This window comes from Colletes latitarsis, chromosome 4 (genome assembly GCF_051014445.1).
Source record: "Colletes latitarsis isolate SP2378_abdomen chromosome 4, iyColLati1, whole genome shotgun sequence".
In the NCBI taxonomy this organism is placed as follows: Eukaryota; Metazoa; Arthropoda; class Insecta; order Hymenoptera; family Colletidae; genus Colletes; species Colletes latitarsis.
The window spans coordinates 35,422,915-35,446,971 of NC_135137.1; the positions used below are offsets into that span (position 1 = coordinate 35,422,915).

At 38.8% G+C, this 24,057-nt stretch overlaps 3 protein-coding genes across 5 annotated transcripts; 2 read left to right on the forward strand and 1 right to left on the reverse strand.

The window, feature by feature from the left end:
* Positions 1-34: 34 nt before the first annotated feature.
* Positions 35-2,548, forward strand: Pu (GTP cyclohydrolase punch). Its single transcript, XM_076764385.1, has 8 exons — positions 35-201; positions 679-861; positions 941-1,113; positions 1,208-1,524; positions 1,608-1,754; positions 1,847-1,937; positions 2,027-2,289; positions 2,371-2,548. The coding sequence occupies exons 2-8, from the start codon at positions 690-692 to the stop codon at positions 2,474-2,476; spliced, it is 1,269 nt and encodes a 422-aa protein (XP_076620500.1). The 5' UTR covers positions 35-201; positions 679-689; the 3' UTR covers positions 2,477-2,548.
* Positions 2,549-3,878: 1,330 nt separating this feature from the next.
* LOC143341430 (GTP cyclohydrolase 1) lies at positions 3,879-21,969 on the forward strand. Of its 3 annotated transcripts, XM_076764386.1 has the most exons (6): positions 7,555-8,004; positions 8,529-8,774; positions 13,238-13,447; positions 16,106-16,271; positions 17,543-17,659; positions 19,309-21,969. In XM_076764386.1, the coding sequence occupies exons 2-6, from the start codon at positions 8,588-8,590 to the stop codon at positions 19,433-19,435; spliced, it is 807 nt and encodes a 268-aa protein (XP_076620501.1). In that variant the 5' UTR covers positions 7,555-8,004; positions 8,529-8,587; the 3' UTR covers positions 19,436-21,969. The 3 variants fall into 3 exon arrangements, with proteins under 3 accessions (XP_076620502.1, XP_076620501.1, XP_076620503.1); XM_076764387.1 differs by lacking the exons at positions 7,555-8,004; positions 8,529-8,774 and adding an exon at positions 3,879-4,135; XM_076764388.1 differs by lacking the exons at positions 7,555-8,004; positions 8,529-8,774 and adding an exon at positions 12,398-13,107.
* Positions 21,970-22,100: 131 nt separating this feature from the next.
* LOC143341361 (uncharacterized) lies at positions 22,101-24,002 on the reverse strand. The gene is made up of 4 exons (XM_076764248.1): positions 23,854-24,002; positions 23,511-23,811; positions 23,240-23,430; positions 22,101-22,827 (listed from the first exon to the last, which is right to left on the reverse strand). Exons 1-4 carry the CDS (start codon positions 24,000-24,002, stop codon positions 22,509-22,511), a joined length of 960 nt encoding a protein of 319 aa, XP_076620363.1. The 3' UTR covers positions 22,101-22,508.
* Positions 24,003-24,057: the final 55 nt, after the last annotated feature.

Genomic DNA, 24,057 nt, shown 5'->3' on the forward strand with positions numbered 1-24,057 from the left:
GGCAATTTTCTTTGGACACCGGTCTGCCGTCTGGTAACACTGGGCGGCACTGTACCCTGTACTCTGTACTGCACGCAATTTAATTCCATCGACATATTGGCGAACGATAGACGCAATTGAGAGAAAAACATTGTGAACTTCGATACTACGTAATACGTATTAGAAGAAAAATCGCAGTTCTATTCATTCGTCCTTAATAAGGTACGTATTAAATAAATATAAAATTGCAATTGTATATTTGATAATATAAAAATACAAAGGAACGTCAGAATCGAATTACGTACATACCGGCGAAATGACACGACAAAATATTCTGAGCATACGATAACATTTAAAGATTTGCATGTTTTGTATTAATAATCTACTACATATCTATTGAAAATTATTACTATTGTCGACGATATTAAATTATATGTATTTTATATTTATATGAAATGTTTATGAATGATTTCTTGTACGTCATCACATAAAAAAATGCGTTGCGGTACATTGTAGAGAAGCATAAATTAAAAAATTCCAATATAATTGATACGTAATACGATTCGTTAGGTACGCTGTATGCGTTAATTTTCATATCATTTCTTTTTTCGTAAAATGATGAATTTTACGAGAAGTGTTATTCGCTTTACACTTGGAGAAATAAAGTAACACTAGTATAAAATTATGCGTATTTTATAGGTAACGTTGTCATGGCGAGCGAGAGATTAGATTTTGTGATATTTGGTGCTACTGGATTCACTGGAAAACATGCTGTACAAGTTGCAGCACAACTTGCTAAGGAGAAACAAATTACATTTGGGGTCTGCGGTCGTCGCAAACAAGCTTTAGAAGCAGTTGTTAAAGAATTTGCTCCTGATATAGGTAAACTTAAATACTTTCTGTATGATGAAATTTGTTATAATGAATTCAATAATACATTATATTTAAATTTCTTTGAAAGATGTACGTATAATAGTTGCTGATCTGAAAGATGAAGAATCATTACAGAAAATGACAGAACAAGCTAAAGTACTTGTTAATTGCTGTGGCCCATATAGATTTTACGGAGAACCAGTTATTAAAGCATGTATTGCAACTCGTACTCATCAAGTTGATGTTAGCGGCGAGCCACAAGTCTGTGTTATAAATTTATGTTTGATAAAATTCATTAACTTCACTTAATACTTTGTGTCATATGCTTTTAAATTCTTTTTCATTTTTATTACAGTACATAGAAAGCATACAATTGAAATACCACAAGGCAGCTCAAGAAGCTGGTATCTACATTGTAAGTGCTTGTGGATTTGATAGTATACCATGCGATCTTGGCATAATTTTCACACAGCAAAAGTTTAATGGCGAAGTCAATTCCATTGAAACTTATTTAAATTTTTCATCAACTTCGAAAGTTAGTGGTGCTATTCTACATTATGGTACTTATGAATCAGCAGTTTATGGAGTAGCTCACTCCAACGAATTACGTACACTACGTAAGAAACTGTATTCTGAAAAACTACCACCACTCAAGCCAAAGTTAAACAGAAGGTTCGAAATAATATTGTGTATTTGTATATGTACATTACACGTGTATTTTTTATTTTTCTTAACGTTAATAATATCTATTTCAGAAGTATCATTCATCAAACCTCTCTGTCGACGGGTTGGTCCATGGTGTTTCCAGGCGCTGATCGTTCTGTGGCTTTACGCACTCAACGATATTTATATGAAAAATACAAACAAAGACCAGTACAAGTTCAGACATACGTTACATTTAAGTAAGTTTCACATTTGAAGCATTTGCCCGTGCTAAAATGTAAATTACTAACTACCGTACAGCGGTAGATTGTTAATAATTTTTTAATAACAGGTCTCTTTTTACTATATTGGCGACAATCATTTTTGGTATGATGTTCTTATTATTGTCCAAATTTGAATTTGGTCGTAATTTATTACTGAAGGTATATTATATTTCCTTTATAATTAAATATTCTATGTTGTTATGTAATGAAATCGTATGATAATTAACTTTGTTTGGAATCTTGTTTAGTATCCTGCTTTCTTTTCTGGTGGTACCGTAACTCGGGAAGGTCCTACGGCAGAGGTATTGGAAAATTCTCATTTCTCCATTAGATTTAAAGCAGAAGGTTGGACTGAAAAATTGGCGGAACCTACTGATACACATAAAGATTCTCCGAATAAGCAATTAATCTCTAAAGTTAGTGGTGTTAATCCTGGGTATGGTGGAACATGTATCATGTTATTGCTTTCTGCCATGACAATTCTCAAAGAATCTGATAAAATACCTGAGAGGTACGTTTATAATTTTGTTTTAAATTATAATTTACCGTAAATAATTTTATAAAACTTAACACCTTTGTTTTACTACTTTAGTGGTGGCGTTCTGACTCCTGGTGCTGCATTTGGTAAAACATCATTGATTGAGGAATTAAATAAAAAAGATATACGATTCGAAGTTGTTGCACAACTCGAAAAGTAAAGTATTTTACATGCTTGTATATGTATACAACTCAATTGTATGGTGGTGGAGATGATAACGTGGAAATTCGAATTTTCTTTGTTTTATAGCTATACTTGAATTTAACAACTAATATTTTCATCTCTTATGAAGTATTTTTATCTCAACATGTGCATCTGAAACCATTTGCAAAAAGGACCATATATTTTTAAATCTTAAAGTCTGTACAATAAATGTTAACTATAGATCTTGTTTGATGGGATATGGAATATCCTTTCAATATAACTACCACTTCAATTTTGTAATATAGTATTTCAAATTTGAAGTATCTCCAATATATAATACGTTATGAAGTACACATACAGTAAGACCTCGATTTAACGGACAAAATTCCAAGGCCATAAGTTAAATCTCAAAGTTATATACCATTGTTTTTTTTTTCTTCATATTATTTTAAAATTGAACATCATTTCCTTGACGATTGTAAATTCAACCTCGCACCTCAGCAGATTTCTTCCAAATAAAATAAGTATATACATTTTTCTTTCATTTGCAAATAAAACGGGATGTATTGCATTTAAAAATATATAATTTGCTATTTAACGGACGGTCCCTTCCCCAAGTAGTTCGCTAAATTAAGGTTTTACCTGCATTTAAAGAAAGAAACAATATATAAAACGTTTTATACTAACTCATTTTATTTTTTTTTATACTTGTTAAAATTTACAATTTATTAACATTAAGTACATATTGATAATATATTATATATTTAATGCTTGAATACTGTTAATTATATAAAGTGTTTACTTTCCTTGAAATAATTAATAATTCAGTTTCTAACAAATAATGTTAAAACATTTTTGTATTGTTTAATATGTTTCAATACATTTTGATAACTGTTACATTTATATTCAAACCAGCAGCATTATATTATTATATTATAAAATAAAAGAATAAAATTGTGTACAGCTGTAACGAGTACACGTAAAAAATAATTGAATTTTTGAATGCATATGACATTTCAAAAATTCAACATAAATTTGTTTATAATGTTACAGAAGATCTTTAATTGCTGTTTTAATTATTTATGTTTAAATTATGGCAGGAAATTACCGTTTTTTGTTCACATTATGGACAACAAAATACTACTTTTGTTAATTGCGTGATAATATAAGAGCTGTGCAAAACGATTTACATTTAACTATGGGTATAAGCGCTTTATGATATAATTTTGTGTAATTGCCTATCATGTATACCTTATATTGTAATGAAAAAATGTACTCAAACATTTAACATTTCATTATTCTTTCTCTATGGTTAGTACGATTATTCAGTCTTCGCAAATTATATCATTACGCCAATACTAGTATGTGTTTTCATAGTGTATGTATAGCGCCAAATTGAATGGAATACAAGTAGAAGGGGGTTAACCTTACTAAAGGTTTTTCAATCTCGGTAGGGGTATATAAATGTGTTGTCCGAAACCGAGCTTAGTACGCGATATACTCTCTTTACGGACAGTTTACTTCTAAACCGGAATTGCCACAATAAGGAATTGTTTAATTTGTTGTAGTTTTTTTTTTCATTTTATTGGCGATACAAGTTACCCTAAAAACATTTACATGAACGGACACGCTAAGGACCACATTAAAAGCAAGACTGATCGTGTAATGAACGGTGGTAAGTCTATTTTTTTAATTGAAAATGTTTTATCATTTTGATCGATTTACGGAATTTTACAATGTTTTCCTAAGAAGAAAAAACTGTTGAGTATCAAGTACTATTTCCGTTTCAATCGTAAGTTACACTATACTGTTTTTGTCATGATTGCAAATTGTGCGCGCCTAACGGATGCTTAAATAAAATCTCGATTATCGTGAATTTATTCGCGTGTTTTAATGCAATTCAAATCTTCGTTAAATCAGACACGAAGTCACAAGGTACATACATTAATTGTAATTGCGAACGATATAGATGAATTACACGATAGTCATAGGCATCGTAATTTCTTTGATTAACAGACCAGAACGTATGCATCTCTGTGTCACACCTTCCCGTATTCATTGCAATTTCTTTTCAGTACGCGTCTCGATGTCGTACTACCGTGGACTCGTATACCAATCATATTGAATGTCAACGAAACGATATCGAGTGTCTAGACAGGGTAAAAGACGAAGTAAGAGTGAAAAATATCAAGTGTCTGTATTGGGGTAAAGCTTACAGTAGAGTAGAAAACTAGGATACTGTATAGAGTTTCTGGTTATCGCGGTACTGTACAAGGATACACAAAATATTTCAATCATTCATTTATTCTCTTGTTTTAACGTGATTCTTGTCCTAGACCGGCCACAAATAAATTTAATGCAATACCGTGCTTGATTGCCGCTATTAGATTTTACTTACCGCAACAGCCACGCTGTAATTATTTCTTGCTGCTACACGGAAAAATTTATCATCTAAGTCGGATGTCTTCCGTTTTCATGGCCACGCAGAAATGCGTCTTTGATTATTCGGGGTATATAGATCCATTCTACGAACACTTATCATCGCACGCTTCTATGGCATTGATTTACTCCCGTTGTTACGTGAGAACGACCTCGAATTCTTTGCCAATATTACTTTGGTTTCCAACACGATCGCCTTTCCTTTAGTTTTTCTCCCTTTTCAACCGAGCTATACCGACGTAAAAACTTCTTCGCGTTCGTTAAGCGGCGTGCAAACGTTAAATAAAATCAAGACGGTCTGTGAGTATTCCCTCTCACGGATTTATCGAACGATGCTGAACGCGATATATTATTCTCGTACGTGTTCGACGTGATCGAACGATGATCAAGTGCTTCGCGATGTATCGAAGAGAAGCTTCGTATCGATTGCAAGTAGTGACGGTCAGTCGATTTCAGACGAGTTTCAGTAGTGCAACTATGAATACGGTCGAGATTCCCATTCGATCTACAACGGACATAATTTTGATAGGAACACCATGATTTACTACCAAATGTTTATTTATTTGATAAATACACGTTACTAACGTACGAAAACCTTATTGAACAATGCAGTATCATTATCGTAAAACATTAAAATGCTGATCAAGGTGAGAACGAAATTCGTCAAAAACAGTATGTTTTCCTCGGTTTTGCTTCGTCACGAATATAAGAAACATTATCCGTATTTCGGAAAGAGTGAGTATTGAAATTGAAATACAAAATTGTATAATATTTACGTTATGATATTGCAAATAATTCCTCCTGTGTTAGAATGTCGCGAGGAACAATTTTGAGTTCTGAAGAGGAAATCAAAATGGCCGCAAACCATAATGCAGGATTCTCAATTCGATAAATAGTAAATGCAATTAATAAATCTAGTACTTGCGTACTGTAGGGAATTGGTAAGTTTACGAAAGAGAGTAATCTTTTTCTACAATTACATAACAAATATGGCAAAAATCACTATACAGGTAGTACAGCATTTTTCAAATATTATTATTACAATTCTTGGCATTTTTATTCAAAATAGTAATGTTTTTATAGAAATGTTGTCCATTGTAACTCGATAGACACGTTAACCCTTTGCGGATATAACTGGTATATTTATCTTCTTGTAATATTGTGATTAATCAGTATTTGTAACACAGTATAATTAATTTACACGTAAAACGATAGTAAATCGAAGCAGCAAAATCTGGGAGTATGACGTATCGCAACTTTTCTCGTTTCACTTCACCTTCGAGGCCCTTGAAGTGTAATAACGTCGCTAGAATATCACGATAGCTTCATCGACATTTAAACTCAATTACTGGAACAGGGAATGGCCAGTTGAACGCCGCCATCATCGCTTTAATCATCGACGTTACTAATTACCTATAACAACAGTACTTATGAAATACCAATATCGTGTTACGTGGGCTGCTTTCAAGGACGACGCGCATCTTTCGTAAACTAAATATTATAAATAACAATTATACGTATAGATCGAAAATGGAAATACCAGGTTCGTAAAAAAAGTAAAGTAATACTAAATTATTAGATTAACTTATAACTGTGGCATTAGAACACGTATTTCTACCTATATTTATAGTAATTAGCAATTTAACAGGGTTCAAGATCTAATTGGATTCAAATTACTTGCAGAAATTTGAAATCGTTTATATATAAAAGACATTTATGTAGTTAGATATAATACTGTATACATTTGCCTATATCATTTACAAATAGTTCAAATAAAATATATCTTCATAGTTCGATCGAATGAAATCAGCAGTGCCTATTTTATCCCTGTTCTAAAACCCTGCAGGAATTACGAGAAATACAAGTTTTCCTGTTTTTGAGAAATCCTTCTTTGGACCAAAGTTTAACTGACTCATTGAATACGTACTCGGAAAGTCGTGAGCGTAAAGAACATTAAAAAGTCTTGCGAACAGAAGGAAAAGGGAAGCGTTGGGGAACCGGTCTCTTGGAAATCACAGTGACGCAGATTCTGACTCGCGCGTTCTGAAAACCCGACGAGGTTGGATTTTTTATCTTCCTGTAACACGAGTGCACCTATTCTCTTTTGGATTTTCAGAGTTGTTCCGTCGTTCGAATACGTTTCATTGTTAACGTATAGATCGTCGCAAGCTCGCCTCGATGCATGGCGTGTGTTTACAATTTAAAAAAAAAGGTACCGCCCCGATTTATATCTTTTTCGACCTTCTATCGACGTCTGCTCGAACGTTTTGTACGTCACAAATATCATCGATACGATTCGTTCTTTCTTTTTCAGATACGTAATTATAAATCGTAATTGCGTTAAATAGCGATAGACGTTGGTGCACGTTAAAAGAATAACCGTGCCGCGTCGACCTCGCACATCAGATATCCGAACAGTTTCCGCCAATCGGGGCGCTGCTTGTTACTCGAGAACTGCACGTCCTGTGGCGCACGATCCGGGCAAAGCTGGGTATTTCCCTCTCAAACACTGTAGCGGGAGGATCGCGCTTGGAGGGAGGAGGTTTCACTCTCCCATGTCACTCTCACCGTGCGCTTGCATTCTCCCGATATATACCGAGGGAGACACGACGTTCTGCTGGTCAGTCGCGAAAATTTGCTTTCCGTTAGGCTGTATCGTGTACGCCGCTCAAACTGCGGTTTCTGTTTCTAGATAAAGAGACCGGAGAAAAACGAAAAGATTCGTTGGCCGTAGGGAGACAGTCAGAGCGAAACAGCGCGAGTCAAAGATAGAGAGGGAAAGAGAGAGAGACGGAGATGGACGAACTATAGGGGATATTCGCACTCTCCACGGTTCCGTCGGTTCAGTCACACTGCGCCACTCGATCGAGCAACTTCGCGGCCCTTCTTTCTTTCGGACTCGTTAACCGGTCTATCTTTCTTTTCTCTTTTCATTTCTCTCTTACTCGTCATTCCCTCGGCCACGCGAGAAGTTCGTCGCTGTTGTTCTTCGCGCTCGCGCGATTACATCTCTAAAACGAAAAGAAAGAAAAAAAAAACCGACCAAAATTAAACGATCTCTCGAGGGTGTTACGCGGATCTCCGAGTGATTGGACCCGACTGAGAGTAAGTTGCATCAGTTTGACGCTCGAACCCCGATTCGCTGCACGCATATTGTTCGCGGATCACGTGGTGGAGGCGTTGATCTTAACGCGCTTTCAAACGAATCCGTTTCGCGATCCGCGTAGGAAATTGTTGCGTTTCGTCCTTTTGTATAGACGAATAACGTGCGTTTAATTCGGTGCAGTCGATTCGACTTTGCGCGCCTTTCGTTTGCAATGGTTTAGAACTGTGCGCGCGGGGCAGAGACGGGCAAAATAGTCATCCAAATAAAAGCTTTCGATCCGTTGTTTGCTCGATAAAAGGCCATACTTTTACTTACAGAATGAAATTGCATTCGTTGTTTGTTGTGCGAATCCGATTTTGCTCGTCTCTAGCGCGTCGTTACGCGACACGAACGCAATAATAATCCGTCACCGAGAGTCATTGTTGCAAGCCCCCGGCGTGTTTGATATCGGCGCCACGATTTGCCTCCCATCGATTCAGTGCTTTTCAATCGTTAAGACGTTTCGAATCGTAACTTTTGTCAGACCGGCTCTCGGACTTAGAAGGTTCTGGTCGGAGGCGTGGAGGCGGGCCGCAATCAGTCATGAACGGGATTTCCAGTCAATGCGCGAAAATTAAGGACTCGAACATATACGACGGCGAGGATGACCGCGCGATGATGATCAAAAAGCCCGTGCCGCTGAGGACCGTTTCCTGGACGGAGAACGTCGAGGAAAGTAACCTGGACGTGCCAGGGACTCCCAGGACTCCGCGAACTTCGACCACGCCAGGTATCTCATTGATTGCGCAATTATTAAGGATTTAGCCAAGTCTCGATAGAATTTTACGATCGAGAAGCATCTTTCTCTCATAAATTCTTAATAAGAAATGTTAATAATCAGTAAATATAACTGAAAAAGTCGTTTAGATTGTATATAGATTATTAGATCATCTTTATCGTTTAGTCCATCGCGTGAGACGAAACGTCTTTTAATTGTAATGTCAATTGTTAGATCGCTGCAGCAACAGGTGTTTATTCACACACGATGTCCCAAAGTATAGCGAAATTCGAGAGGGAGGGATTTCATAAAAGAAAAAAATATTGCAAAAATATGAAATAAAATTGTTTTTTCTACGACGCTTTGTTTTCAAGATAATCGATTTGAAACAGACGCAATGCGCGAGTGCACTTGATTGACTAACTCGTAACTCGCGCTCCATTTCTCGTTAACGTAGTTCGGATTTATAGATCTTCTAACGTTTCAACAATCCTTTTTCCAATTCGAAACGTGATATTCGTTAAAAAATTTCTTACGATGTCGTAATCAATATCTGATTCGGCAATGCTAATAGTTTGTATACAAAGAGCAATATTATTGCGTTAGAATTTATTAATAAGGCTTTTTTGATAAGGCTAGTTTATTGATACGCATCAATAAACTATCGAGTATTTGGAAACAGTTCAAACAATTAATACAGATGCCCGTAATAACATCACGTTTAAGATAAGCTTTTTTCACGAGTTCAGTCAATAAATCGAGAATAAAACGTAACAATATTTTTCTTCGTATCAAAAATATTACTCTCTCTAAACAGTACACGATCCAGACCTCTCTCGACCTACAAGAGTCCCTGATTTTTGGGGTAGCAAAATTAGTCTAACAAAACATCAACATTAAACGATAATATCTATTATTGACGTTTCGGCCAATTTACAATGGCCTTCTTCGGGAAAAATTATATACCAGATACAGTCGTCATTCTCGATCGATTATAGATCAAAACATATTACGAAAGAAGTAGGTTTCCTCGGTTAAATAGTTTTTTAAACCTTTATCTCGCGTGGTGTATCGACGATCACGAACCATCAGAATTTTTCTGCGACGTGACCCGTTGCTCATTCGTTTACTTTAATTAGCACGGAGCTTACTCGAAATTACGCGGTGGCGGTTTCCGTGTGAAATTCGGAATCATTTACTGGGTTCCGTGTTACAATAAAGTTCCGCTCGTTTTGCTCGTCACTCTCATTGTTCTTACGAACGCGGGCTCGCATCGTTGTTGCGTCTGTCGCACGCATTCGACCGACTTTTAATTTTATTTCGTACAGCGGTTGCTATCATTGATCAAACCGCGGCCCGTGACAAAGATTTGAAGAGCACTCGCCATAGTTCTCGTTTCCGGGTCGATCGTACCAGCTGATCTTAAAATGATAAAAAGCCTGGGAACTGTTGGGGTACAGTTATGATCGTACGTAACGCGTAACTGTAACGTTACGAATATACAATCGTCGTAGCATGACTATCGACTTTCTGTGGGAGAACGCCTTGTATTTCGGGGGAAAAAAAGGAAAAACGTACTGGTTCCCCTAAAGATGTTGCTCCCAGAAATGTACGCGGTGTAGTCGCATCCGCCCCGATAGACCGATAACAACGAATCCGTTTCTCGTTTGTAATTAACGCTAGATCCACCAAGGGTACGACGCCGTTGTATCTTCAAAGATATCGTTGGTTTCGTCTGATTATGCATTACTTTTGTAATACCGAAATTCTCAGATCTTCGCTGGAAACGTTTTTCCGCCGTATTTACATTCTATATCATAAGTACTTTTCCAACTGCAGATTACGACGTCATACCAAGCGATCCCCTAACTGTTTTGTACAATGTACATACGTCACGTGTACTCATTCATCGCGCAAAAATGGAAATTAATGAATTCATTTTTCCTGAGCGTTTGCGTACCCAGTAATTTCCCAACTGCTAATTACCCAAATGGATGTTTCCATAATTATTTCCATCGCTGTATGCACGTTGTTTGTACTCATTGATCGTGCAGAATTGATACTCTTGGATCTCTACCGTATATCAGAGGAACTCAAAGAGCAGCCCGTGGGCTGTTCCGGCCTTTCCACTCGGTTTATCCGGCACGTTAGATAAAGTTAGAAACAAATTCAAGACAGGTGCGATTTTAAATTGAATTGCTTTGTTATAACACGTTACAAAAATAAGCGTGACAACCGACATAGGAACCCAATTTATATTTTGGACGATGAAGTTTTCTCAAGGATATATTCGACAGCACTTACATTTTGGAACAAGCTTTTTCAATTATACGTATGAATAAAAACAGAATCAGGAACCAGATGAAAGATCAAAATCTGAATACTAGTATGCAATTTGCTACAACTTCATCGAGGTCAGATGTTAAATAGCTTGTGCTTAAGATCAAAAGTCAGTCTTCGCGTACTTCTTCGATCTCGAGAAATAAATACAAGGCAGGTTATATTATTTTTTATTCGTGTTCTCTTCGAGAGTCTTGTTTTTCACTCTAAATTAATTCTTTTGGAAATCATATTCAAATCACCCTTTCGCCATAGAGTGCAATATTACGAGTTTATTTTAAATAGGAACTCTTTCGTTGGTACAATTTTGCTCTTGGCTTATCTATATCCTATGTCGGGAGTAGTTACTGCTGATTACCGAAGTGGGCGATTCCCTAATTGTTCGAAACAATGTACGCTGCGCGTGGACCAGGCGGAACTAGAACTATCGGTAGAGAGTATCGCGCAAACGTCGTTATTCGATTAAGTTGGCCGATACGGTTCGTTAGCAAGCGATGGTTTAACTTAGTTTTCCATCGTGAATACGTCAGTTCCAGCGTCAGAGCCCGATCCTTACGCTTCTACAAATAAATCCGTGCAGAAGTCTTGCAAGCTATTTCGCTTAATACGTCCTAGATTGTCGCGCGAGCGCGTGCTTTCGTCTCAAATGAAGCGTTATACAAGCGATAAATCGTTTCCAGCGATGGATATCACGGTGTTATCGTCGCTGTAACGCTGTCTTTAATCGTTATGCAACAAGTTCCGCAACGCGTGCACGACGAAAGACACCGACATTCTTCGAAGCCGCGGAATAATTGTAACGATCGATGATTTCTGTACTAGATCACGCCTCGATCGATCCTTACCGTGATAGGCGATTAAAGCATTATGCTAATCGCGAACGGAAACGATGTTTATAAATATACTAACGCGTTTTATTATTTTGCGATCGACCGTCGCAACATTCTTAACCACTTAACGTTCACTTTTCTAAAACTATTTATATAGTTGATATTTTAGGATGGTATAGTTTAGGAATACGTTTTAAATTCCATTGCAAATAGAGACAATTAAATTCGATTTATAATTGTTTAGTACATTGTTCATTTTTATTATACAGTATTACGAGAAGATAGATGTAACAGTAGTCAAAAAATTCTATTTCAAGTCCAGCTCGACGTAAGATCGCAAAGGGTTAATCACCTATTTTGGATAAATTTAATTATATAAATTAAATGCAAAATGATAAAACGTTTCGATAAAAGATGAAAAACACGCCGTGGGATTTATCGTCGTTTCTAGTGTCAGCGATTTTGCATGAGAAAAAGGTTCGATTTTTGTTACCACACGCAGACAGATCTGTTGTTGTGAATCCTCAGTCATCGCGGGTCACCGCGAGCGATAAGAACGTGGTTAATGGTTTATAAGACCCCGCTTTATATAGAATTGAAAAATCAAGGCAGGTTTCATAAGAGTCACTGGGACGAGCGTTCTGAGCAATCGCGTTTCCGTATTTTTCGCGTGCGCGTGTCGCAATGGACCGAGGATTCTAATAAGGCGAGACTGTGATCCAAAATATATTCTCTGGCAAGGCCACGGGGAGAATTTTATCTAGAAAGGAGCAAAAATGCTATATTGAAACTTAGTTACTATTCTTTAATAGTACGATATACAATATTTTTCGATGCTACAATTATATCGTATGTTCTGTAGAACAAAGGTGGTAAAAAATAAACAAATGTTTTTTATATACACTCTGCCCGAAGCTCAACGACTCGGTATCGGTTGCTAGCATATATATGCCGGAAATACGAAAGTTTAGCCTCATTTGATCTTTGTCGACAGCGACGATCGCATAATAGCAGCACAGTTCAAGTGGGCTATGTGTTTTGCTACTACCTAAACAGTCGTGGCTCATCTCGTTGGCCCAAGTATAGAAGAAGACAGCGAGTGAATGACAAAGAAATATTAAGAGTCGAAGTATTCGAAGAAATTTAAATGTCTATGCGACGCTGTGACAATATTGGTGCAAATTTGTTTTATTTTTGGTTCTTTTTTTAAAAATATTTTCATAACGGATTGGTAAAATATTTCTGAATAACGTAGATCAGTGATGCTTGGCAGTATAGAAGAATTTTTGTTCCTTCTTTTCGCAGGTCATGAAAAATGCATGTTCCACCACGATTTGGAGCTGGATCATAGGCCACCCACGCGCGAAGCGTTGCTTCCGGAAATGTCACGAAGCTACAGGCTACTTTTAAGTTCTCTCGGCGAGGATCCTGATCGACAGGGTCTTCTGAAGACGCCAGAACGGGCTGCAAAGGCTATGCTGTTCTTTACGAAGGGCTACGACCAGAGTATCGACGGTGAGTTGTCGTTTTAGAAAAACAAGACCAACGGAGACAAAAAGTATTCACGAATATCGTTTAAAGAGTTATTCGCGACGCAATGGTAATAACATCTTATATAAAAGGAAACATAAATCTGAAGAATGTACTAGTAACGAGTAAGATTGCGTTGAAATATGCAAGCATAGCATTGCTGTCAAATCGTAATTACGTATAATTACAAGTCATCGGTTATTGCTTAATCCTAAGAAACGGTTCATAATCTGTTACAATTGTTACGTGACTACTGGGTTCTGACTGTGAATTCTCAACGAACGAACGACATGATATTAATCGAAAACGGAGTAAAAATGATATATTTTCTCCCTTCACGCAGAAATTATTACATCTCCCGCGGAACAAGGAGCAATTTTCTTAAACGATAAGGCCGAGGAAATATAAAACCATGAATACACCCACTCGAGGAAAGTACGGCACTTTTCGTTCTTTCTGTTCCAACCTCCTCGAGGATCCGTCGCAAGAAGAGAAAGAGGAAGACTTTAAGTACGATTGAAAAAAAAAGAAAGCGTAAAGCTCGCGATATAAATGGGTCTCAGGGACGCACAGCAGCCCGAGAAGAGTACCTTTCACCTTTTCCGTCCGTTTGTCGTGTATAAAGTACGACTGCCACTCTTTTGAAATAATTATAAGCTCGCGGATTACGTGATAAAATAGATTCGTCGCGATACCGGAATCATAACTCGTCGCTTCGATTTTGTATCGAGTTTCTATCGTTTGCTCGATAACTTCGGTATCATCGACAGCTCGAAAACTCGTGGAATTAATTTAGTACGAGCTGCTTCATCCTCAATCGTTCTAAGCACCCCTAATAAATACCACAACCCCACAATACGAGAAATACGTCGAGCAACAGCTACAGGTGGCGGAGAGACTTTAATTCACTTCGACTTAACCCCGCCTGATACCCTAGTGGAACTGCCCCCGAGATAAGCCCGGTTAACGGTGGCTCGACTCGACCCACTGAATCTGAAACGAGTCCGAAGCACTTTCCTAGAGAAACCTCCACCCACCCTCGCTGTAACCACCCTCCGTCATTCTCGTAAAAACCATTCTCCTTCTGACAATTTCTCTTTGCCTTTCTCTGTCGTCGATAAGCTTGACCGAATTCCCACTGGAAATGTACACGAATATTTCAACGATCTAGAAAATTACCTCCTTTTGCTCTTAGCAAAGACTATGTAATTATTAGAGTGCCTCAAAGAATGTTGTACGCGCTATTATTTTTGAAAGAATAGTATAAGCAAATGATTTTTTACCTTAGTGACGCTCGATATTTTATATTTTATGGAATACCTTTATAGAAGAGGTTTAAAAAATAACGTTCGTGTTGGGGCAATGGTATTGCCAGTGATTAGTTTAACGCCTAGTAAGTGGATGATTGAAAATTCTGTTGGGCTCGCGATACACGAAATTGAAAGAGTTAATCGAACCGTGATCGACAGTCGATCGCATTAAACCACCGAGTCGAAAAATTAAACTGCTCGCTTTGAGCACACGTTGCACAAAGGGAGTAAATAGAGAACAGGAAATTGCCTAGACTTGGCGTAGGGTGGATGAGTGTAAGAGCACTCAGTATATCGCTTTAGAAACGAATTTCCACTGTTGGAATCCAGAACTTGTATTAAAAGATTCAAAGAATCAGATGCAGTACGGAGCATAACTTTCGAATAGGAAAAAAATCAATTGTCACAAATGAAAAAGAGAAATTTACTCGTAGTTGATTTAAAGCGCAGTAAATTTCTTTTATTGAACTCTTTTGTAACTTCAGTCATTTACGAGGCATTTGCTTGAAGATTTATGGAACTATACTCGGTATATATATGTTTTTTAATATCGCTATCTTGTCTTCTTTCGCTCGTGGAAAAATACAGTTGGTCTAATGCGGGCACGTTTCACCATTGTCGGTCATTGTGAAGGTGTTTCTTGTTAAGGTTGCCGTGGAAACCGTGGAGAGCACCCTCCATTATACCTACCCACCTACACCTTCCAACCACTGATTTATACCTACACACCAGTACTAGTATCGACTCTATAGTAAGTAGGTCAATATCGAGTAAATCACAGCCAGGATCGCGAGGACCTTAACCCACGCGCAGGATGTTCTTTCGCGGAACAATTTAAACGACAATGCTTAGCTATTCTCGTATGTTTATACTGGGTCAAAGGCGGGTGAAATTTTATTCGAATAAAGGATCACAGGCAAAGCAACGTGCTGCGTTTGATCGATTGAACAATTGCTCAAATAAGGTTGCAACACCATTGACCGCCAGACCAAAACCGTACAATTAAAATGCCGGTTTTCGTTTTCTCTATTTGACAGTTCCAAAGATTGCAGAATAATCGAAAGCAGAATTTAAGAAATTTTTCCTTCTTTTAAATCTTACTGTTGCTTTTAGATTTCTTTTAAGTAACAATAAAGTTTTCTGTCAAAGAAACAATAAGCTCTAGATACTGCGTCTATTGTTCCTCGTAGACAATACGAGACTTCTAAACATATGAACAAGAATACTCCGGCATTACTATTCCATCCGTTGATTGGCCAACGATCGTTTCTAAAAAATTGTAACGAAAACCCAATGTTATTATTAATATATACTGATGTTTCCTTATTTTCAGACGTTTTAAACGACGCCGTGTTCGACGAGGATCACGACGAGATGGTCGTGGTAAAGGACATCGAAATGTTCTCCATGTGCGAGCATCATTTGGTACCATTTTATGGAAAAGTCTCGATCGGTTACCTGCCCTGCAAGAAGATCCTCGGTCTTAGCAAATTAGCCAGGTAATGGGGAATTTACTTTATTACAAGCACTACCACTGGGGACCGGATTAACACTCGTAATACGAGACGGCGGTGCAATTAAATCTTGAGAGCCGGCTGAGAATTGTCTGCGGATCCTCTCGTGGAGGAATGGAAATTAATTGGATCCAGCTATTAGCCAACGCTCAATTAGACCGCTTGATCGGACCTGTCATCATTCCAGCTGCTTTATCATATACGACCCGCGACCAATGCTCCCACCTAATCGTTCCACGGATTTATTTTATTCCTCGTCGAACGCTCGTATCAACAATTTAAAAGTGAATCTATACACAAACTTTGAAAGAGATTAACGAAACTCAAAATTTATTGAAATCTTCGATGGTGTACTTAATTATATAGCGTTCCTAATAACGCTAGAATTGTTTAAAAATTTATAACCGATATGATACATTCGTTTTAAGTGTTTGTAAAGGAAAGTTGTAAGCTCGAAGCGCCTGTCGTCACTGACCACTATGGCAGTCAACTTATTACATAAACTATGTTTGTTCAGACTACGTTTCTTTGAATTTTGATTCACAATGTATTTATCGACTTTATTGCAACACGACTCAATCGACGGCGGAACAATTGAATTAATGACACGAGCTCCGTACCTCGAGTAATCGCGAATTTTTCAATGTCCACGATAATTGGACAAATATGGATATGTAACGTGAACATGCACGGTCAATTAAAATTATCTTGATACGAGCGATTCTTTTTGCAGGCTACTTCCCAGTTAGAATAAACTTTACCAAAGCGGCCATGAGCCGAGTACAGTCGCGGGGCATTCTGATATACAGCGTTTCACAACTTCAAGATAACAAATTGCATCGACAGTAGTTACGGCCTTGATTAAAGGAATATTAATGCCAGAAGAAAAGAATACGGCGGTGTTGTGCTGATCGTAGGCACGCCGAGCACTTTCACGCACCGCCGTTCGATCGGCGAGCGTCCATTTACTCGTTAAACATCGCCTCCGGTGATTTTAAAAACAACGATCCCATTGTGAGCTTAACATTAGCCTTGGAAACAGTAGGCCACCTGTAGAATTTTCCCAGATTCGAATCCAATGTCAAGCAAACGCTATCCTTGTCGTGGTTTCCTTAACACTTTGTCAATCGCACGCATCTCGTAAACTATTTTAGTCTCGTGGAAAATTCGACTATTTTGATTCAACGGTCGACGTGTTAATTACTAACGGTCCTTACGATCAAATATTTACCAGGTTTCGTTTCTGTTTCCCATAGAATTGTGGAAATCTTCAGCCGCCGTCTACAAGTTCAAGAACGACTTACCAAGCAAATCGCAGTGGCGGTTACCAAAGCTGTGCAACCGGCAGGAGTGGCCGTGGTTGTCGAGGGAGTGTAGGTATCCTTGTGTTTTAAGGAAATACGAAGAGATCATACAAACTGTAGAGAGCAAAAACGATAGTAACTTCGACTGCAGGGTGTCAACAGTTCAGGAACTGCCTGGACTCTTTTTCAGTTTAGGAACTTAAGAAAATAGATTGTTTTTTAATTTTATAACTACTCTAAAGCAGCTCCGTATCGTTTACAAACGTTTTCTGTTTCTTTAAATAAAACAAAAACGTGCTAAAATGACTCTTACAAAATCATATAATTATTTATAGAGAGTAATAGTGAACCTAACCCAGATCCATTAAGTATGGCATTGTAGTTAAGTGACAGGCTTTCCAGTAAGAAAAAACACATTTGACGGCTTGTAGCCAACAAAGGTACCACTTAACAAACCGCACATGTATATACCTCGCTATAATTCTCCTGCAAACTATACGTGAGCGCTTTAGCAAATATGCATATTTTCCCAATACTGTTGTGCCAAGAGTTGAAACGGATAGGATAAAATTTACACAACGTATCAATACGCTGATTCAGGGATATCTTAAGAAAATAAGTTATCGTTTGACGATATTTCTTATACACAGTTTTATGTAGATACTCGTGAAAAGCTTTGATTTTTTTATGTTCAATTTTTATTACTAATAACAATTCGTATTCTACTCCGTGGTATCCTTCAACCGTTTGTCTTAGTCAAGGCGGTCCGTGGGAAGGTGAAGTTTTAGAAACGCTGTTACAAGCTATGAAACGCATTTTTACAAAACAAAAAAAAAACACCGGGTTAACGATTGAAATCGCGTATCGAGCGTCGCAATTTCGCGCCTCCCTTCGGTTTCGTTTGAACGCGCTCGAGACTTGAGTAATAGTTTTCGCAAGGACTAATCGCATGTAAGAACATAACCTTGTGCTAATAAGGTGCTATCTCTTGGTAAAGAATTAATGTGCATTCTCTAAGCGGGGGAATGTTACATTCCTGAGTTATAGCCACATGGAAGTCCAGTAATACTAATTACTCTAGCGTCACTTGTCGCGTGACTCGCAAAGAAGCGGAAACTGATTGAATAAATCTATCGACGACCTTGCACAAGGGTGTAAAACGTCGTATTAATACGAAGATCGGGATCGCTATCGATCGAATACTATTAATACTAAGTGTCGCTAACTAATTCAACGTGTAATTGTTCTAATCGTCGTTTGAAACTTGCTTATCCAGCGAGGAAAACAGGTTCGCCGGGAAACGGAAACGCTACCTCGGTTACGAAGGTCTGGGTAATTTCAGCAACGCCTTAAAAACGCACAAAAATGTAGAGTATCGATCGTTGGAATGCGTCCATGATGCTAATCGTCTTATCCTTCTAACCCTGCGGCCGTGCGTTACCAGTCATTATGGACAAATTCTGTTTAACTAAATGATATACGTTGCAATTTGCGTTAATTACAGTAATCTTTGATTCTTGCATACGAAATAACAGTAGTCTCGTTAGCGTGATCCCCGGTATAGAAAAAAAAAGATTCTCCACCATTGACATGCGTCTCGGTGCGTGGGAAATTAATTGATCTCGATTCTAATGGTGTGGCGCGATTAATTATTCAACGCGTGACTAGTACAGAGACGAAAAAGAAAAAAGTACAAAATAATGTCTTTTACGTTGCAGGCACATGTGCATGGTGATGAGGGGAGTGCAGAAGATAAACAGTAAGACGGTCACGTCGACGATGCTCGGCGTGTTCCGGGACGATCCGAAGACCCGCGAAGAATTCCTCAATCTGGTCCACAAGTAAACGCCCGTTTGCACTTTCTTCCTCAGCAATGTCGTTGTTATCATTGGCCAAGGGACCACGTATCCACGGGGGGCCCCAGACACGATATTTGTCCCAGCGTTTCGCTCTATTGCTACCTCACTACAAAAAAAGCGTCCAAAAGGAAGTTTGATTTCGATGGCGTGCTCATGTTTGTAACGCTCCTATTATTGTTTCGCGAGCATAACGATCGCTCGATGCACGCCAGAACGTTACGAAAGGAGAAAAATACAATCACTGTCCGACGACTTGATCGCGTGGGCAAAATAGTCCTTCGGGCTGTCGCGACAGAACGGGTATCAAGGTTGGACGACGTTGTCTAAGACGTCTTGAACAGGACGCTCTTAAACTGCTGATCGAATGACACAGAGACAATATGGTAGTTAATTGCAGGAACTTTACGTAAGTTTTACGAATTAATGTTAATAACGCCTCTCGGTAAAAAAACAGAGGAAAAGTGTTGCTCTTTTTATTTTTTGCCGCGGGAGCAGTTAGAACTTACGGATCGTTTCGCAAACGCGAGTCCACGACGCACGACGCCCGAGAAAGAGTACCAATTACGTACCTGCCGTCGGGTATCTGACGCTTCTGAAACAAGGCAAAATGTATCTCGGAAAGTATTCGAACGACGAACACATTACTAATTTGTATTCTGTTTTGTCGTCGATATTGTATCACCACAGAATACAATGTATTAGGTTGTTCGTTGTTTGTTCTACGAACTGGATACACATGTGCACTATTTTAGATGTATTTCACTTACAAAATCATTCGAACGTGCTCGTCCCTGTTATGAAAATATATTGGTAACATTACCGCGCTGCTGGACCAGCTGTAATTATGACCATTTGATTGTTGTGCTTTATGAATACTATTTGCAATGTTATAAATATATTCGGGAAACGCGCTATACGTTCGGAACGTCTTTCGTCGGGCGACTGCGTTTTCGTTAACGAGACAAAGAAAAAATTAGAAAATTCTTCGATGAAGTTTCCCGATCGGTATCGACCGAACGATCACCGGAACACTTTCCAGTAAACAAACTTTCGCGACAATACGTATTTTAGAATCTATACTGTATAGTGATTCCTGGTGAAGAATGTTCGTCGCGGCGCGCCGTGCCGATCGAGAAATTACGGATATTATAATCGTGGAAGTGAATGCTCATTCCGAGTACGATAATGCTTTCGATTTCGTTACCGTTTCTTACTTGTAAAACGTTTCAGCCATACGTTTTACAACACGAAACACTTGCAACTTTGGTCTCTTATTCCTCGTTCCATTAATATTTCTTACCGCTTTTGTCACTTATTTGAGCGGTGTTAACGAAGTACTAATACGTATTAGGTCATCCTATAAATAATGCCATTTTTGACACTAACTTTTGATGCAAAAAATGAATACTTAATTAAAAATGTACGTGGTAATCGCTTGGTACAAGATCCAGAGAGTACGATGGGTGTGGTACAAGTTCCCAATTAAAATTTTTAATTGTTTCCATCGTTGTCCTTGCGTGTAGTCTAGCGTCATCGTGATGGATGGAATTCCTTTTACGATTCATTAATGATGGTTGTTTTTCTACTAAAGTTGCTTGTAGTCGATCAAGTTGTTAACTATAGATATCTGCTGTTATGTCAAGTATCCATTTAAAGTAAGACAACATTACTTCTGGGATGACCTATTACATTTTTAATCTGTCGAAATGGCGAGAAATTTTACCGTGAAAGTAAAAGTTCAACGTACAATGTTCCAGCCATACATTGTGCGTCGCAAAGTATTCAACGGCTCTCAAAATTGGTTGTCGCGTGTACGGTTACCATTAAATACGCACCTGCGCGTTAAATAAGCCGATGCAGAATTTTGACCGTCGTGTAATTTACATTATCACTTTTTATCAGTACAATTTCCCCGATTATTCCATTTCATCGAACGAGAAAACGAAAGAATAAGCAATAAGTTTGTGCTCGTATCGTGAATACTTCGTACAGTAAAACTTCGATCACGTGTTCTCTTTTTTTTTTCCTGTAACTCCGTTGCGGCGTACAAACGCAGTCACGCTTCTAAAGTCTCGACAAAATAATTCCAGTACTTAAGAAGGTGTAACGTTACGTATCTTAATTTTAATATTGTCTACTAACATGCCGTCTATTGACTGACAATCCAGTCGTAGTCTCATTTTACGTGTCTGCTCGTTACGGATCGAATGAAGAAGATCAATGAATGCGAAATACGTTACAAGGGGTTTAAGGTTATTGTTTCGAATCGTGTTTAAAATTTTATAATTCCATGGCGCATTCATTGAGCTTTCGTGAAACGTACAGGTACAGGTGTGTAGACGCGCTCGAAGCGTCGAATGTAAGGTTCGGACGATATCTCGCGACCTTTGGTGTAGCCTTCGATTCTATTTTGTAACATTAAACAATGAAACGAAATCTTAATGTTATTTATGAGAGTGAATGTTTAATATTTATAATATTTTTCTGACGATGTTATATAAAGTTATATTTATACTTTCAGTGTCGTGTTTTTTATTATTTTCACATCACGAAGCGGACGAGCAAGGTTCAAGAATGGTCGTGAGATTTACGAGTATGAGTCAACGTTTCTGAGAAACCAGAAAATCCGAGAAAGCGTTTCGTTAACTGCGTTAACGCTTTCATCATCGCGCAATGTCTACTTGCAACTCCCAGTGACAACCTTTCCGTTTTCTTGTAGATCATGACGCCATAACCACTATCGCTGACGTATTCTGCACAGATCTACAACGTCATCAAGATCGTGCTCCTATCACGTCGCACCTATAACGTACAGCCAGAACATAATCATTGAACATGGGTAACGATAGAGCAAATTTTATTACTATTTGGAAGTTCCGTTGATATTCTTTTGAGAAAGTTTTTTACCGCATAGATACGATTGAGTGTATAAAAGTCAATTCGGAATGCCAAGAGCAGCAACTTTTTCCTTTCGTGCACGCAACTACGAGCGTGCTTAGTTCCGCGCACGGAACAGTGAAAGGGTTAATTGTCCTTTAACGAAGGAGAAAGTGACCTTATTATCTGCTGAACCTAGGACACGGAGGTATCTCGATCTTCTTCATAACAGGCTGGCCGCAAACACGCGGCACCGGCGCTTCGTGAGAGACGCAGATGCCGTCCGCGTCACCCTGATGAAGAAGGAAAACCATGCTGCTGTTCGACGTGGTCTTCCGACTCTTTCCCGCGGAACAGCAGGGGCTGCCGCAGGGTCGTTTCACGATGCACGGAGCTTGCTGCTCGCGAACGCAACCTTTCCCGCTACCGGCGCGTTGGGTGACACAACCCGAGGCCATCCTGGTCGAAACAACGTCTCTTTTGCATACGGTGATCGATTCCCTGCGAGATTAGACAGAGTATCGAGTTTGATTTTATTGCAAAGAAACGAACCAACGATCGAGGTGAGAAATTGCGACGCGCTCGGACGGAACCGGATACGAAACGAAAGAAATTCAATGGCAATGGTCTGTCACGCTCGGATGCCCACTGCCAGTTCGTGTCCTTCGCGGTGCTATAACGAAAGAGCGTCTGTTTTACTGATCGATATCGAACCGAGACCGATCCTGACTCACCTGTAGTTTCACTCTCGGACAGAGTTGGGCAAATTTTATTCGCGAATAACGAATAAGATTTCAAGATTCGCTCGTGAACTAGCTTGTTTGTGGTAAGGCAGACAATTGCAAAGATCTGACGATACTAAGAAGCTGAAGAGATCACTTAATCTTAGAACAGATGAAACGTGGGTACTTACGTAGTAGTGGTGTGACAAGGGGCGCAAGGGGTACAACACGGAATGGGGGGACAGCGCAAAACTCTCAAAGCTTCGACGTTCAAAGAAGAAACGCCTCGCAGCAACGCTCGTTGTATCGCGTTCTCGTATTCGGCGCGTTCTTTTATGATACGTTGATTCTCTCTACGAAGCCGTGCTATTTCAGCTTCCAGCTTCTCGAATAAACAGTGTCTCGGTATAATGACGCGTTAATCCATTTCAGGTGGACAATAAAAGCAAGAGTTTATCGTACCTCAATTTCTCGTCTCATTGCTTCTTTGTCCTTCATGATCGATTGAATAGCTGCATCCGTACAGACAATTTCCACGACATTCGTCTCGACAACTTCTGGCGAATGACCAGTCGTCGTTGTTTCTTGTACGGTGGTAAGTGTAGCATCATCCTTCTTTAAGTCGTCCGTCTCCGTTTTTGCGATGGCAATACTCGGTTCTTGCTTCGTTGTTTGCGCGATTGCTTCGTGTTCAACGCGGATTTGAGTGGCCGCCGCCTTCTGCGGCAATGTTATTTCGTATTGTAAGTTTACGTTTAAACCGTATTAAATTTCAAACGAGAAACTTGCCTCGCGTTCCTCGCACTCTGCCAGCTGCTTCCTCAAATTTTCGATCTCGCAAGCGCGCGCCGCTAATTCCTTGCGCAAAGCTTCGAGGTCCATTTTACAGTTGTTCAGCTTATTTTGCACCAGATTAGTCCATTCTTGTATACGGCCAAGTATATCGACGAACATCAACTTTTTCAAGATTCGTGTCGGTTCGCGTAAGAGATAGAAAATAAAAGAAAGA